Source organism: Rutilus rutilus, assembly GCF_951802725.1.
Source record: "Rutilus rutilus genome assembly, chromosome: 13".
Classification (NCBI taxonomy): domain Eukaryota; kingdom Metazoa; phylum Chordata; class Actinopteri; order Cypriniformes; family Leuciscidae; genus Rutilus; species Rutilus rutilus.
In genome coordinates, this window is record NC_140218.1 from 25216242 (window position 1) to 25233395 (window position 17154).

Sequence of the window (17154 nt, forward strand, 5' to 3'; positions counted from 1 at the left end):
CCTTCCAATTCTTAGCGAATGTTTTTGATCATTCAAGTTCCTCAAGTTGAAAATATATGAAGCTTTTTTTAATGATGAATTTTTGTTTAAAAAGATGGAGAATGTTTTCTTAGTAGAACTCCTGAAATATTTAAATGGGACCTGCTGTGCTGCTTTTTTTATTCAATTTGTTTCAATTATCTTTAGTGTGAAATGTTGCTGTTTGAGCATGAAAAAGGTCTGCAAAGTTACAAAGCACAGTGTCACTCAAAATAGAGTTATTCTCTATATCAGTAAGCACTATTTCTGAATTCCCTAAAACACTTAGATCGTAGACCTAAGTTTTCTTCAAGGAACAAACACGTCGCAATATTCCTCATTTAAATAATTCCTGGCCAAGGCATACGCAAAAAAAGGGGAGAGGCCTGGTTGAGCTGTATTAATAGGCTGTTCCATCCTTCGAAGGACTCGAACTTCAAAGGCCAAGAAGTTGGACTGAGCGTTGTCAAATGGGATGGTATAACCTACGGAGGACTGCTCTTGTCGAGGCTGTAACGGCTGCCATTGATGAGGGACAGTACAACTTTTGAAAAAGTCCAGTACAAACATTATTCAACTGGCTAAAAACAAAACAGGATTCATAGTCTGTCTAAATGCGTTCACCTTGGTCCATTTATATACATAAAGAGTATAAACTATATAAAATTGCATCTTGGTAAGATGTCAACATTTGAACAGCTTTATTTTTTACATTGTATTATTATATATTCGAGTAAGCTGAAGGCCAATACTTGCATTTAAAAGTATAATCTGGCAATTTCTCTCAAAAAAAATCTTGTCGTCATTAGCCTGCAATAAATTCTGGGGTACGCAAGGCCGCGAAGGATCCATCTGTTGTATCCTTCATTGCTCAGAAAACGAAGGACGCATTTCGAGGCCGCATTTGAAGGAGCCTTTAAATTGGGACAGCCTTTGTTGCGGCGTGGTGATGCAATCGGCCTTCGAAGGATGCAGCCTCTGAATTGGGACACATCGGTAGTTTGTTGAAACGCTTGTCTTTGGAAAGGGGCGTGACATTTCCCAAACACTCTCAAAGTGGTTGACCAATTACAACACACTGGGGTCCAGCCGACCAATCAGAGCACATTGCGCTTTCTGGGAGGAGGGGCTTCATAGAGACCAGAACTAAACTGGGATGCGTTTCCAGTACAACGACGTAACTGCTTAACTACCGTAGTTCGATACATCTTTGAAGAAATCAACAAGCTAGTCACTACTGTTTGCCGAAACCATACTGTCGCAAATTGGTAGTTCAACCACGTTGATTAATAATGTCACGCATATGGTGGAGTAATGCTACTTTCAATGAATCTGTTTGAGATCGGAATAATGCTAGATGCTTTGCTATAAATTACGGACATGGAATCTAAGGACTATTTTTTTTCAGTTATTATGCTTTATTTCCAGATTCAATCATAGGCTTGTTCTTACATACTAGAGCACGTTCGCACATCCGCTCTCTTCAAAAACGGTCCTTTAAATCTCTTGACAAACTAAATGACGTAAATTACATTTGTATGTTTTCTAAATAAAAGACACAGATTGTAATGAATGTCAGCTTGCTTATTTTGCTCAAGATAATGATTTATTGAGTCCACATTAATGCAAACAACAAACTATGCTTGATGTTGTTTGCGAATGTTCGTTAGAACGATCATTTCGGGAAACACAGACTCGTTGAACTATGCTGATAACGACGGAACTTGCGACCGTAGTTGGCCAACCGTGCTTTCGGGAAACGCACCCTGGAGCTTTCTGACAGACTGGGTAGAGAGGTGCTGCAACAATGAAATATGCGCAAAATAATGTTTTTTGAACATTAAAGCATGAAAACGTGTTCTAGTAGACTCCAAAAGCAAAATCAAGACTTTGCAAAAAAGCATAATATTACTTCTTAAATTTTTTTCTTTTAATGTCATTTTTACCCTTGCCCAAATAAACATGAACCTTGAGAGAAAATTCAAAAACAAGTCTTGATTTTTTTTATTGTTTAATTGCGCATACAAGTAATGTGGCATGTTACATCTTTCATGTATTATTAGAGCTGAAGAATAAGGATCACTGAAGGTGAAAGGGTTTGTGATTAGCTGTTTAGCTAAACGTCCAAAATCTGGATTCTCAATCTTCAAAAATCTACAACATCTACAATAAACGCGAGCTCAAAATGATGTTATATTTACACTTAATAAAAACACTTAAACGTTTTGGAATTTCAATTACATATTGCAAATACAATACACCAATAAAATGAACAGAAATGTGTCATTCCAGTGTGCAAACTCAAACTTTATTGAAGTTTCCGTTTCCTACAAGCACACAATCATCAATGAGAACTAAAGAGAAAAGCTCCTGCGCTGATGAATTGTGTAGAAATCAGAACTGGGACCATAAAAATCGCCAGATCCAACCATGGTTTCACCACCACTGTGATATACAAAAAGCAAAGATCATTTTCAATACGTTTGGTCAAAAAATATAAAGGTCCTAACATTTTGGTCTTTTTGTTCTTTGAGTTAAAAAATATATCAAATAAAACGTTTTCCTAAAGTATTCCTGAGTAGGGCCAAAGATTCTGAGCACTGAAAAATATCCAAATGCTTTATTTACCTGATGAAAACTAAATTTGGAAATTACCAATAAATAGAATTTCACTAAAAAAAATTCTCTTCATTTTCACACGATCTTTACAATATAATGGTAAAGCTTGCGGTATGACCCAATGAAAACGTAAATCACTGTGTGTATCATTCTGACGGATGATTATTCCTGGGTGCAGAAAACGATTTGTTACGCGCATGGGTCAAAGTCAAATGTAATGCTTCCAGCGATGGAAATCAAATTCACACAACCACAAACTCCAATACTGACAAAATGTGGGTGCACTACGGCAGTACACATGCAGGCGTTATTCAATATTTTGCAGAACACAGTAAAGGCAAGGAAAAGAGTTCAACAGTGGAGGGCCAACTTGTGTAAAGGTGCGGTCACATTAACGAAATTTCGCTGGCCAAAAAAATGTCCAATGTCAATAAAGCACAGCTCACACAGAAGCCACTTTCAAACCAAGCGGCCTTCTGTTAGTCATCCACGTGACCACCTTGAACACGAGCGAAATCTGCATGTAGAAGTCTTTTATACTTGCACGAAATTCCCGATCATATGAAGCAGAAGTCACTTTTATACCAAGGAGCTTTCTTTTGGTCAACGCAGCGGATTCACGTGACCGACTTGAAGAAGCGAAATGACTGGATTTGGCCAAGCAACGGTAAATGTGACCGCACCTTAAAGCTATAGAAAAATATTCAATTCACCTTATCAAACTACACCACATCCCAAAGTGATGCTACTCTAAAAGAGCGCACAGCAACAAGCAATTCCCACAGGGACAATGTGTTGTAGGTCACGTACGTGTTCGATCATCTCAACCGAGGGGAATACTGAATTAACAAAAGAGCTGCGTGAGCTCAGGCGACATTGATTATTCAGGAAATGAGCTCAGTCCTTCGGTTCCATCTCTGTACATCCCAAATAAAGGAGCTTTTCTTCACACAGGGATATGGATATTGTGATGTCATTAATTGAGGACTTAATTGTCATGCTAATCCAGTTTGAGAGGAGGAGGAAGAAGAGAAAGGCTTTTCTTCGCGTCTAATCGTCTTAGCGCTACACCGCACGTCTCATTTCTCCCTGTAATACAGCAGATACATCTTCAGGGGTTCAGGTAACGGGAGTCTTAGGATCTTCTCCCTCAGAATATTAACGGGAGGCTCCACGCGAGCACAGCCGCCTTTGTTTTTCTCCTCTTCTGTGCCGGAGGATTCCTCCTCGTCCTCCTCGGGTAGGTCTTCTCTCATTCGGCGGCAAGCCCTTTCCTCTTCCTCCTCCACTTCCTCTTCTTCCTCTTCAACTCCTCCTGGGTAGTTGCAGTCGTCCATGGCTGTGGGAATCATGGAGTCGTGGAGAACCATGGAGTTGACGCACTGGCGGTAGAAGCGGCGACAGAAGCGGCGCCTCTCGAAGCGGGGCCCGTAGCGGTGCATGGCTCGGGCCCCTGGGAAAGACACCCGTCTCTTTGTGCGTCCTTCACCCATTGCTATGGGCTGCCGGAGAGTGTGGCGGATAGCAATCCGGCACAGGTCCTGCAATGTCCGCACCTCAAAAATGGCTGGAAATTTGGAAAACATTGGAAGGAAGAGAAATGTAATTTTTTTCTCCCTATCAAATAATACTTTCTTATTTATCTTTTATATCAGTGTACTGCAGTGTATTTAATATATATATATATATATATAAAAATATATATATATTTTTGCCAAATATTCTTGATGTGAACAGGCCTCCAGTCTCATCTATTAGTATTCAATACAGATATAAAAAGAATTCAAAAAAAAAAAAAAAAAAAAATTGAGATAAATAAAAGTAAATTTTCCAGTTAAGACCTGTTCATGCCAAGAACGCTAACTACAACATTAACTATATTAGCATCCACAACAACGATAACGGAAGATAACGTTTTGTTTATAATAAGCACACACTGCAGTTTTGTCATCTGCTCGAGATCATAAATCAGGAGGATTCTGATTGGCTGTCAATGTTTTTATTGATCATCAGCTGGAAAAAAAAATTGTTCTGGAAAAATTCTCACAGAATTAGAATTATTAAAACTTTATTAGCTATCGTCCTTGGCGTGAATAGGCCTTTACAATGTAGTAAAAGTAATGGGTTGCATTTCGTATTATAATTACAAAGGATCAGAGTGAGATTAGCTTTAATTTAGGTATACAAATACTTTCAGAGAACGATAAACATACTTATTGGAATCACTTGTGATTAGTGTCCTTGTTTATTTGTATTGGACTGATTCCTCAGTGTACTCACGTAAAGGAACACTCTTAGGTCTGCCATTGACATTCTGTTTGGGCTGGACGAGCGGGGCAAAGGTCACAGCGATGATCTTCTTGGTCTCCCAGGAGCTCTGACCTGTGCGAGTGATCTTGGTCAACTGCAAAAGAGTTTCTTAGATAATAAGCCCTCAAGTCAGTAATTACTACACTAATTACATCATCCCATGTGAATACTAATTACATGTGTGTGTACATCGATTTTGTGTGAGTAAAATGCAAATATATGTACGTAAAAAATGCCATTTTATCAATTTTATTTAGCTTTGCCCTCCCTCTTTAGGACCCCATGAAATTAAAGTATAAGTTTTGTGGCTTTTTAAAGTTTATTTTTTTATGTCTTTTAGCATTGAAGTCATGTATATGCCAGTTTTTATCAAATATATACACGTAAAATTTACTCACAAGAAAATGAGATGATCCGATTCCAATTCTGGGAGTCACGATCCGATTCCAAAACGATTCTTGAGCTACATTTTTTTCTTATTAATTAGTTTACCGACTTTAAAATCTTACATTTAGTTTTACATTCTTTATCTAATTACTTATGTAATTTGAAAGTACTTTTTAAAATAATTCAAATGCATTTAAATAATTGTATGTTAAGAATTTTCAACTAACTAAACATGCAAGCAAATAGTAAATAAAGAGAAACAAAGAAACATATTACAAGCAATAAACAAAGAGTGCTTATAGTATCTGAACATTTTCCAGTCAAGAATCAAGATCCGTGAGTGATTTTTCTCTTCATACACAGCAGGCGATCTAATAGGCTGCATTCATACGAATGCACAGATTATTTTGACATATCAGATCAGATGTCCTGTCCAGTCAGTCTAATCCCTTAAGACATAATTGACTATGTTTACATTAATTTTGCAATCATCATGAAAGTATTTTGAGATTAAAGTGGATTTAACCGCTTACAACAGCCGCATGCGCGAGCACTCTTCACACACCATTTGTGAAAGAAACCGTGTGTCGGTAAGTGTGTTTCGTGTATTGAATATATAGGGCTACTTACTGCATTCCAAACGGCATAAATGATGCCTTTGTAGAGCATTTGGAAAGTAAAACATTGAAATGCCAGCGAGCGAGACTGAACGTTGTACGCGAATTCAAGCAAAGAAAGCGCGCGATTCTCACAACGTCTAATCCTGTGCAATGAAGCCAGAGATTGCCCTGGTAATTTACTTCGACCTTTTCGAACTTTATGGAAGATAATTTTTTGGATGGTTCGAGTGTTTGTATTTTTTTATGAGTGGAAGCAAACAGAATACGTTTTTTCCCCTAGAATCTAGAGAGCACAGCACACACTGACATCACGCAAAAACTGATCCAGAGTCGTTGAAGAAAGAATCGCGATGCATCCGATAATCCATTTGTTTTCTTCCACCGCTTATATTAAACGCTCATCTTACACACATGGTTTTATCTTAATATTTCCCAATAGACCTTATTGACAGCAGCACCATGTAATAGATTTTTAAGGGGAATGAAAGCGACGCTGTGAGGGATAGACAAACATCTCTTCAGGGGCGATTCTAGGATTTCAACATTCATGATTAAAAAAATCATTTAATATATTGTTTGTATACTAGGGTAGGCATGAACAATACAGTAGGTTCTGCACTACCTGTCAAGTGAATCCAATATTGATTTAATTTCTATTTTCTAATCATTTTAAATAACCAGCTATCATTGAGAATATAGACAAACGATATTTTCCTTCATGGAGATAACATGGAAAATGTGCAATGCGTTAGTGGAGGATTTCTGTCACCTGGTGGAAAACAAAAACAGTTTTAACAGAAAAATGACATGTAATTACAACTATTTGACACATTTTTAGCAATTTTATTGTATTTTGAAGTATGAAGTATAGCAAGAGTAGAAGTCACAAAGTCTCATGCCATGAAAGGAACATTTAAAATAAATAAATAAGCCCAGATTTTACAGTGGATTGGAAACCATCTTGTAGTTTATTGCTCCTGCATCATATGTAAACTGCATTTATGAAAAAGATCTACACAGATGTAGATGTCATAATCTATCAACGAATGCACACACACGTTGTCCTCTGCTTTTGACACTAAATAACCTGCTAAAATACAGGGAGGAGCCGAAGCATTTTTGGGTGGAAATTTAGGGCCTAGTGATGACCCTGGTGGGTTATACTGTTATTTAATGTTTTTGGATTGTTCTGCTCAAATATATCTTTCCAAGAAATTTCAGTAGACCAAAAAACTATAAGTGATCTATGAGCTTTTTAAAGTGGATGCCATTGAAAACACGGTGAGTCTATCTCTCACAGCCTCGCTGTCACGGCGCTGCTCTGAATAAGGTCTATAGAGTTGGACTAAAGCCATTGTATATGTCTTGCCCCTACTTCCTATTGCAACAGGAAGTGTGTCAACAGAAGAAAGAAAACTACACTCAAAGTATTTCTAGACGTTTCAAAGGGCCTTTAAAAACTGCTGTGGAACAAGAACAGCATGTATAAACATGTACTCACCTTCTCCTCCAGGGGGAGCACTAAGATCCCGCCAACCTTTAGCAGGTTCTTCATGTAGTTCTCGTACTCTTTCTGAACTCCTGCACCACAGTACACCCTGTCATACTGCCGACTCTCCGGAGGGATCTCCAGACAGTTCCCCACCACATAGGTCGGCTCACAGAACTCGAACCTGCGGTCATTGAACAATCAATTCATGGACAATTAAAAGTCAAAGCTGTTACACAGGAAATTACTCACTTGTCAAAGCTGTCGCTGGTTTTGATAAAGTAGTCGAGTTTCTGATACGCATATTCAACCACATCCGCATGCAGTTCCACACCGTGATTCACACCGAACGGACCTGATGACAAGAATGATAGGTATATATTTGTTATATTTTATTAAATATAAACGTTTGGTGAACTATTCCTTTTTACGTAAATCTAACAAAGTCTAATGCAGGTTTAGGCTTAAAACAAGAAATTAATTATTTTATTCAGCAGGACACATACAATTGATCAAAAGAGACAGTAAAGGCATCTATAATGTTACATAAGATTTCTATTTCAAATAAATGCTGTTCTTTTGAACTTTCTATTCATCAAAGAATCCTGAAAAAAGTGTATCACGGTCTCCACAAAAATATGAAGCTGCACAACTGTTTTCAACATTGATAATTATAAGAAATGTTTCTTGAGCAGCAAATCAGCATATTAACCATGTGACACTGAAGACTGGAGTAATGACGCTAAAAGATCAGCTTTGACATCAGAGGAATAAATTACATTTTAAAATATATTAAAATACAAAACAGGTATTTTAAATTGTAATAATATTACTGTTTTAACTATTTTCGATCAAATAAATGCAGCTTTGGTGATCATAAGAGATAGGCTACTTCTTTTAAAAACATTTAAATTCATACAGACGGTAGTTTATATTCTTATACAATCATTTATAATATGCTACACAATTTTGCTTCTCAACTAAATGCATTTTGTTTAGCATGTTTAACAATTCATAATTTATTTCTTTCTTTTTTACTCACCCAGTATAAGGCCCACCATTGTGCTGAGATAACCCGTCCCACTGCCCAAGTTGAGAAAAGACAGGCCAGGCAGCAGGTCCAAGGCCTCCATCACCTCCGAGTAGATACATGGAGCAGACAGATGGAGGTTCCCATGCCTCCAGGCCAGGTCTTTATAAGCACTGTCACGATAGTCCTCCAGGTAATAGTCCGCTCTGTCAATGGCTCTGAAGGCCTTCTCGACCAGATCTGAGCGGATGTAGTGGGCCTCTTTAAGGTTGTCAATCAGCTCGTCGTTGTCCTCACCCGCACTCACAGCTCCACCCATGATGAAAACAGAAGAGCTTCTAAACACAGTCCCGAGGTATGCCTATCACTGTCTGGAGAGAGAAGCAAAACAGCTCAACTTTGAGATTAAAACTAGAATAAAGGCCCGTTCACATCAAGGATTATCTAAACGATAGTTTAGTTTAGTACCTGTAATATGAATTTGATATGTTGAAGAATGTTGGTAACCAGAGAGTTGACGGCACCCATTGGCTCTCATAGTATATTTTTTCCTACAATGGAGGTCAATGGGTGCCGTCAACTCTCTGGTTTACCAACATTCTTCAACATATCTTCTTTTGTGTTCCAACAGAAGAAAGAAACTCATACAGGTTTGGAACAATTTTCATTTTTGGGTGAAATATCCCTTTAAGTTGAACTAAAATGGCAGAACATTCTTATTGAGCTTTATAATATATATATAAACAAACAGATATAGATTGGTATATCAAATAACGAACATCAAGCACTCCTTATCGAACAACATACACATATTATGATGTATGATAATTAAACTGTTGTAGTGGTTCTAAGAGCATGATTTATTTAGTCATAAATGACATCTCCAACAGACTACAGTCTAGCAGGTTGGAAGAGAGCAAAGAATGATAATTAAGACAGCTAAATCTTTAATGAGCCACAGCATGTCAGATTTCTGAGCTAAGCTGACATGTCAACAAACTCGACAATAAGACTCGTACTCGCCTTCAACTACTTCTCTTGCACTCTATTTTTAGAGACAATGCCAAGTGAAAAGTGGCACAATGTTGTGTCCCGACTCGAACTATTGGCAGCGGCTCCATTTAGAGCAGAGAGTATTGTTTGTTTGTCGTTTTGGCAAGCAGACAAAAAGCACATGGGTAGCTGACACATCACATGTCTTTAAAATCCAGATTTAGGTCCTAATTTATATGAATGCATAAATGAAAGTGGAGCCTATATTTTTGGTGATGCAAGTAGTCATAATTTCTATCAAGTTTTGTAAAATTTCAATGGTCTAAACGTCATTGATTAAATTGACACAGCTGTATGTAAAATCATTAAACACACGCCACATACACACACGGTTGGGGTAATATTTTTGATAGAAGTCTCTTATGCTTATAAAGGCTGCATACGTTGTATTAAATATAGGCTACAGTGGAATCAGTCATATTGTGAAATATTTTTACAATTTACATTAACATTTCTATTTTAATATACTGAAAGCTGAATTTGCAGCATCATTACTCAGCAATAAAATTTAGTTTTTAAGAAGATCATGCTATTTGTTTCATTAGGCTACTCAAGGAGTAAAATATGCTGGTGAAATATGAGCTCAAAAAGTATAAATGCATAATAATTATAAAATAATCAGCATAGTTTTGTTTATGTATTTAATAGATTTCAACAAGATTATAATAGGACATGTCAACTACTAGACTTATTACAGGTCAACTTAGGGAACAACAAAAGCACGGCAGACTGAAATATCAGGAATGTGAAAATGGTGGGCTGGTCACTTCTATTAACGTTAGGCAAATACATTTAAATGATGCTGTAAAATCGAACTCACAATAAAATTTACATTATGTCAAAGTCCACCATTTAATCTAACAGATGAACTATTGAGGTCGTGATGGCAGCCGTCAACTATTTATAACTAACAGCCATGTGACACAGAACCAAACATCATATTAAGCAAACCAGTAACAAACAGATCGCGCTGTTACACGACGCTGGAAAATACACCTATCTATAAAGCACAAAGCAGCGAGAAACTTGTACACGGATTCGAGCAAAATCTACTGTTATAATTCAGTAACCATCATATGTAGGTCACGTCTGTATTATGCTTTTTTTAACATCAGTTAACTGCAGTCTGTCTGTGCACGAAATGCACAAACACCGACATAAACAAAAGAGTCTCCGCGGCCACAACTGGCACTCTAGTCATTCTCGACGCGCAGTCTACATCTTACCGTGTGATTACGGACCTCAGCGGTTGTCTCGTGCAAACCAACAATGTCCATCGATTACATTAACGCGTTTGTCATATATTTGGATCCGGCCACAATAACGCCTAACTTGACTGCGAAAAAAATGATGCGATGTAAACAGAAACCAGCTGACGCGCTGACGTCACACGCACGACGACGTCATGCATTCGTGGATCTTTTCACCAAAAACGTTCAGATTAAATATTGTCTTAGTAAAAAACAGAAGAACAAAGAGTGGTGTTTTTTTTAGTATGATAGAAATCTCTTGTGCTTTCCAAAAGCTTTATTTATTTGATGAAAAATATATACAGTAAAAAGAAGAGTCTTTTATTTAAAATAGAAATCTTTCGTAACATTAGAAATGATTTTACTGTCACGTTTGATAATAATAATAATAAATAATAAATAAAATAAAACGAACCTTCCTTCCCAGGACGTGCTGGAACCAAAAATTGTTAGCTGGTATAATTGACAAATGTTAGCCTATCATAAGCAGGTTTCACCATGATAGAGTAGGCCTATACACACTGTTTTCCTGTCGATTGTCGTTTGGTGTATGTGGTCATTTCGTCACATTGACTCACATGACTCACCGCTCCGCTCCGAGTTCAGACTGCAAACAACACAGACATCGACCAGTGAAATTAGGCTACTTCACACTCTACTGAAGGTAGGACACAAAAGAAACGCGTTCAATGGATGCTACGAGAACGATTCATTCACTCCATAATTTGAAAAAAATATTGTCAGCAGCACTCAAAACACAATTCCTTCTCATTTTTATGAATAAAAATGGGGTTCTTTCATTTTTAGCACAAATAAAGCGCTTCTAAGCACCTGTAGATTCATTCACGTCTGATGTGGCAAATTATCTTCACCTAAAAGCACTTTCCTTCATATATCTGTCAGAGACTATAATTATCAATATCATTTCATCCCACTTCTAAAACGAGTGTCGTATTACGGTAGATACCGACGGAGGGTTTCGACTTCTCATTATACTGAGAAGATATTGTAGTTTTCAGTGTGGTAGTGTCCCATGTCTCCAGCAGAGGGCAGAATGTGGAAAGCTTAGATTTGTAAATGGTAGCACTCTTCCGCCTGTCTGTTGTGTTGTCAGTCATACAAGTCTATAAAAAGACTTATTTATAAGCCTAGACTGTAAAACATCTCTCATCACAGCGGTAGCACTATCATGATGCCAACGAAGAAATATTTGGAATAAAATATGAAAGTCAAAAGTTTGCATAGCCTACACTTTTTTTTAAACAATTGTTATTTGTTGCACATTTTATTCGTCAAATCGATTAACAGATGCAATCATGCGGTGACTAAAGACCTTTGTATCAAAACTTTCGTCTTTAACAAGCAAAAAACAAGCACATCATGTAGTAAGTGTATACTCAGATAGATCACATTATTGACACTTTATTTATGTTTTCCATATATAACACTGAAATGAACGATACCTCCACAAAACAGACATTACTGTTCTCTTTTAACACTGATATCAATGAGCACAGATACAAGGATACACAAACACGGTCACAATCCAAAACCAACTACACACTTCATTTCCAAAGTTACCTCAAATCACGCTCAGCCATAGCTTGTCCTGCTCTACTGAAATGAAACCTCAGCAAGGAAACTACCACTGCTACAAATGTGACTAAAACATGTAGTCTATCACTGTGGAAGTGCTTATTATTATTACTATTTTTGGAAGTACCATTTTTTTTTTGTCATTTTCTTAAGGAGAATCATTTTGTGGCTACAAAATCACCAGTAAAAATAGCTGATCTCTATAAAAAGAATGAAAGAGGACAAGCCTTGGCCGTGGGTTAAAATACATGTTTTTTTGTGTTTTTTTTTTCGTAGTGTACTTGGAAATATTCTTTAATACAACAACACTGTCCTTTATTACAAATGTACAGAATCCCATTGTTGTCAGAATAATGCCCGTGCATAAATGCTTCATCTGTGATACGTCCCATGATTATTTCAGACTCGATGAAATGAACCACCACACAGTTTCATACCTGAATCAGAATCACAGTTTTGGGAAGAATAGTGGTACATATTGTGATTTATTTCATGTCGAACAATAAGCTGAATATCAATTTCAATACGATCTGTTCTTTGTGTTCACCACTTTGCTGAATTCCTATTACCTCCCCCCACCCCCCACCCAAACGAAAAGAAAAAAAAAAAAAGGAGAAAAAGTTGGCGTCCTGAGTGGGATTTGAACCCAGTCCTTAAATGTAAACACACCCTTTTCTGCAGCGAACAGAAGCGAGAAAAGGCACACATGAGAAAACCACAGAGCTGTAAGCTACAGTACCTACAGAATGAGGGCCGTTTTGGTTATATCAGCTTAATGGGACGAACAGTGCCGTTTTAAGCCTTCTGACTTTTTAGCTGTTATCGTTTCTCATGAAATTACATAGGAACCCTTTTTAATTGACCTAGAATTGGCACAAGTCTCGGAAAGGTCGAACTCTCAAGTACAAGGTGCTAAATCAATCCGTTACCCTACAAATACAAACCCTTATTTGGTTCCACGGGGAGGGGTTAACTTACATATGCTAACTTGCATTTGCAGATGCTACACTGCTCCAGAGAACATGCTACATTATTAGGCAGATTCAACACACTCAACCTCGCTGATAGCTGCTCATCATCACTGACAGCAGGCGTTTAAGAAGCATGCACTGAGGAAGAATAATTCACGCATGCTTTAGGCTATCTCACGTCAGTAGTATTAAGCAGATAGAAATGTTTCTCTCATCGTAATAAGAGGATATGACATCTGTAGTGAGTTTTTAATAGAAGGAGGAACTCTAATGAAAATCTGCCGTTACTGATAGACAAGGTCTTCAGATTCCTCTTAAAGCAAAGGAAATGCTGCGGTATTGAAATGCAACGCACACATCTTTCCTGCGGAAAGGTTACAGAGAACGAGGCGAATGAGGCCGGCAGAGGATCTGACATTCTGTGGAAATGGACAAAGATTTATGCAACTAGCGTCTCCTTCGCTTTCTCCGATGTGCGAGGGCGCGCCAATGACAATCTCCACGCAAACGCTCATACCAGCACATTTCACATCTCTCTCTTTTTTCATTTTAACAAAGGGCTTGTCGCTGAGGGCTGTAGAGCCGAATTCGGATGGATAAGGGCCTTCTTTCGTATTGGTGACTCGGCAAAAACAGAAAAACTTCGGTCAAAGGGCATTTGACATTTCAGACAAGATACAGATTCACATTAAACGACAACAAACAAGTCAAAAGACATTCGCGATATTTTATCTCAATTCTGTTGTTAGCCATCCGATAGCCATTTTGTACCTTTTTTTTCAAAATATAAAATAAAACAAGAATCTGCTAACACACTCTAGCGCACAAAGAAAATCCTTTTAGTTGAAAGGTCATTAGTTGGCATTCAAGATTTTTGAAAAGTGCACACATGTTCTGTCCATCACAATATTGCTGCCATAATAGCAAACGAACAACATGACCGCATGTGTACTATTTAACAAAACAACCAGCTGAATAGAGGCACAATGTTCATTTCACGACTCGCTATTATGAGTCATACAGTTGTCATTGCGATGATTGGCATTTTACACACGTATCTAGTGTGGCGTGTCCCACCAGAACTGCACAACACCATACAATACTAAAGACAGATCCACCGAGGAGAACTTTCAGCACACTACAATGCGTCTAAACGATTAAAAGCCTAAGACTAATCTGTTAACCATTGCCCCATTAATGCGGCTGACGTACATACAGAGGCCCGGTGAGTTTGGACCAGAAAATAGGAAACTCTACAAACATCCTCGTATTCTTCGCTTTACAAATGTACGTTTACATATTACAAAAAAAAAAAAAAAAAAAAAAAAAAACACACATCGTATCCTGCAACCACAGTAAACTGGGTCTGTCTTTTTTTTTATATATATATATATTATTTAGTCTTCTATGGATAGTAGTACTCACAGCTTTTGGAAAGATATTGTTTCTGTTTAGCTATTATAAGAGAAACAAAAGAGTTAACAATTACACTGTAAAAATATATGTATGTTTATATACTATATATAGTTTTTTTTGTCTTTTTTCTTTTAAATACAGAATGAATATATTGTGTAGGTATGGCCGTCACGGCAAAGGAATAAAGGCATCTGTAACAATCCCCGCTTGGGCCACGATCACATGACCCGAGGGTAGTGTGGGTGCTGAATGGGCGGAGTTGGTAACGAAAGCACAGGTCAGTGGCACTTTGTGCATCGAAGAAATAAAAATCTAGTATAAGGCTACACGGGTGTATGCTTGTTTGATACTAGTCGAGTAAGGACATTGTGGTTCAAGAGTTTCTGTCAGGATGGTTGGTATTCGTCTTCTGTGCCCTCGCCACAAAAACGCCCGCCCGCCCGCTTCCCATGGTCCAATAAAGATAAGTTTAGCAAGAAAGCAAAAATAATCCATTTGCAATTCATTAGGATCGTTCAGGGGAAACAGTTTTTGGCCACTACTGAGAGCTTGAGGAGGTATAAAAAAACCGAAACAAAAAAACAAGCACAAGAAGATCCAGAAGAACGTCTCCTTCCTGTTGAGACGGACGGGGAAAGAGTCAAAGCTGTAGGTTCCACAGTACTGGAATTGCTTTTTTTTCTCTCTCTCTCTCTCTCTTTACATTCCTATAGGAAGTAATGCTGGTATAAGGAAAACCCTCGATAATCATCATGTTTTATTCTGTAGTCCAAAACATGTTTTTTGTCTTTATTTTTATATCGCCAAAGGTTCTTCAAGACCACTAAGACTTCACAAACACACGAGGACGTTACAAAATAAATATACATTACAACCGTATCACAGTTCATAATTTCATCATAAATATTAAATAAATAATAAATAGAGATTATACTTCTCCTTCAGCTGTGTTAGAAATTCGAAATAAAAATAAAAAAATAAAATGCAAATAGAGACAGCGAGAGACAGAGATAGATATACAGGTAGAGAGAAAGAGAAAAAGAAAATACAAAATTATCAAAACATCGTTGGTTAAAAATATTTGCACTTAAAAAATCTACTCTATGGATAAAACTCTATCATCAAATGAAACGAAGTTATAAAAATTAGTGGTACATTATTTTTTTTCCTCTTCCCAAATATTGATGTGGCAAGTTCCTTGTCACATTTTCATGACCTTTTATAAACAGAAGGGCTGTGAATATTCAAATAAATAATACAGTTACAATTAAATTATAACAAAAATATAAATAAATTACAGTAGAGTCTGGACAAATTTCGTATAATTTATAGATCAGTGACGATCCAACATCTTGTGTGATGTTGAATGGACTGAAATGAAGTGCAACTCATTGTTCATATGTAATAGATATGACTACGCTGGGTATTAAATATTCCTACAGTGTAAGTACTACAAATCAAGGAGAGCAAGCTAATGTGCCTGTGTGTAGCTCTAAAAACAAAACAACCCGATAAACAATAAAATGGATGCTGAGATAAGAAAGTAGTGTTTCAACAGGTGGGATTTACAGAGTCAACCGCATGCCGCTGATAGGGTTGCACACGCATTTCGCTCACTTTGTATGTTGGCGCAACATCCTCTCATTCCCCATGACCCGAAACCACTTTCGAAGGAAAGATGAGCAAATACTGCATATGTCTGTTCTGCCGGGGCTCACGTAGGGATCGCTTGTGTTCGGAGCGTCGCATTTGTTGTTTCGTAGGAGCAGCATCCTCACAGATGAGTAAAAAGACTCTCTTTCACCTAAAGCCTGGGCAGCACATCTTCTGGAGGTTCTACTCCCCTCTTCTTCTTCTTCTTCCAAAACTTCTCACCGTTTCGATGTAAAAGCAAAAACTAAAGAAAACTAGGTTTGTGTCTCCTTTTCTTTGTAAATAAAGAATTTGGTTCCATCTTCGCCTTCCAATCCAGCAGCTTTTGTGGATTTTGGTCCTTATAGTAATATATATTATATACCTCTTTTTGAACTCACAGAATGCTCCCTGGGATGGAGGTTTAGATTGTTGTTCAAAAAAACCTGAATGCCCTTTTTTTGTGTGTCATTTGTACGCTCTTCCCATGGCTCTACGTTTCTATTTCTCTTCCACGCTTCTGTTCCTCATCCTTGTCTTTTGGCCTAGTCAGACCTTGATGCCTTTCACCGCCTTGTTGATGGTCTCCAGAAGGGCCTTGTTCTCTGGGTTCTGGTAGCAGTCCTTATTGGTGTACATGTCAGTTAGGGTGCTCACGTAGCTCTCAAAATTCTGCTCTGTGATTGGCTCCTGCTGCAATGCAAATCGTGAGAAAATTGTGAGTGGCAATTTTAAAATGGCGCATCTAAATCATGTAGGAGAG

General features: G+C 37.7%; 2 protein-coding genes across 4 annotated transcripts in view; both read right to left on the reverse strand.

Moving 5' to 3' along the window:
* Window positions 1–2304: 2304 nt before the first annotated feature.
* pcmtd2b (protein-L-isoaspartate (D-aspartate) O-methyltransferase domain containing 2b) lies at window positions 2305–10946 on the reverse strand. 2 transcript variants are annotated; one of them, XM_084427696.1, is made up of 6 exons: window positions 10753–10946; window positions 8486–8844; window positions 7696–7798; window positions 7456–7627; window positions 4918–5041; window positions 2305–4204 (listed from the first exon to the last, which is right to left on the reverse strand). In XM_084427696.1, exons 2-6 carry the CDS (start codon window positions 8790–8792, stop codon window positions 3717–3719), a joined length of 1194 nt encoding a protein of 397 aa, XP_084283822.1. In that variant the 5' UTR covers window positions 8793–8844; window positions 10753–10946; the 3' UTR covers window positions 2305–3716. The 2 variants fall into 2 exon arrangements, with proteins under 2 accessions (XP_084283822.1, XP_084283823.1); XM_084427697.1 differs by having other exon boundaries at window positions 10768–10908.
* Window positions 10947–12136: 1190 nt separating this feature from the next.
* myt1b (myelin transcription factor 1b) overlaps window positions 12137–17154 on the reverse strand; it is a 90373-nt gene continuing 85355 nt past the window's right edge. For both annotated transcript variants that reach the window (XM_084427868.1, XM_084427869.1), the window contains one exon: window positions 12137–17084. In XM_084427868.1, coding sequence (XP_084283994.1) covers window positions 16941–17084 — 144 coding nt within the window. In that variant the 3' untranslated portion in view covers window positions 12137–16940. The remainder of the gene's footprint in view (window positions 17085–17154) is intronic.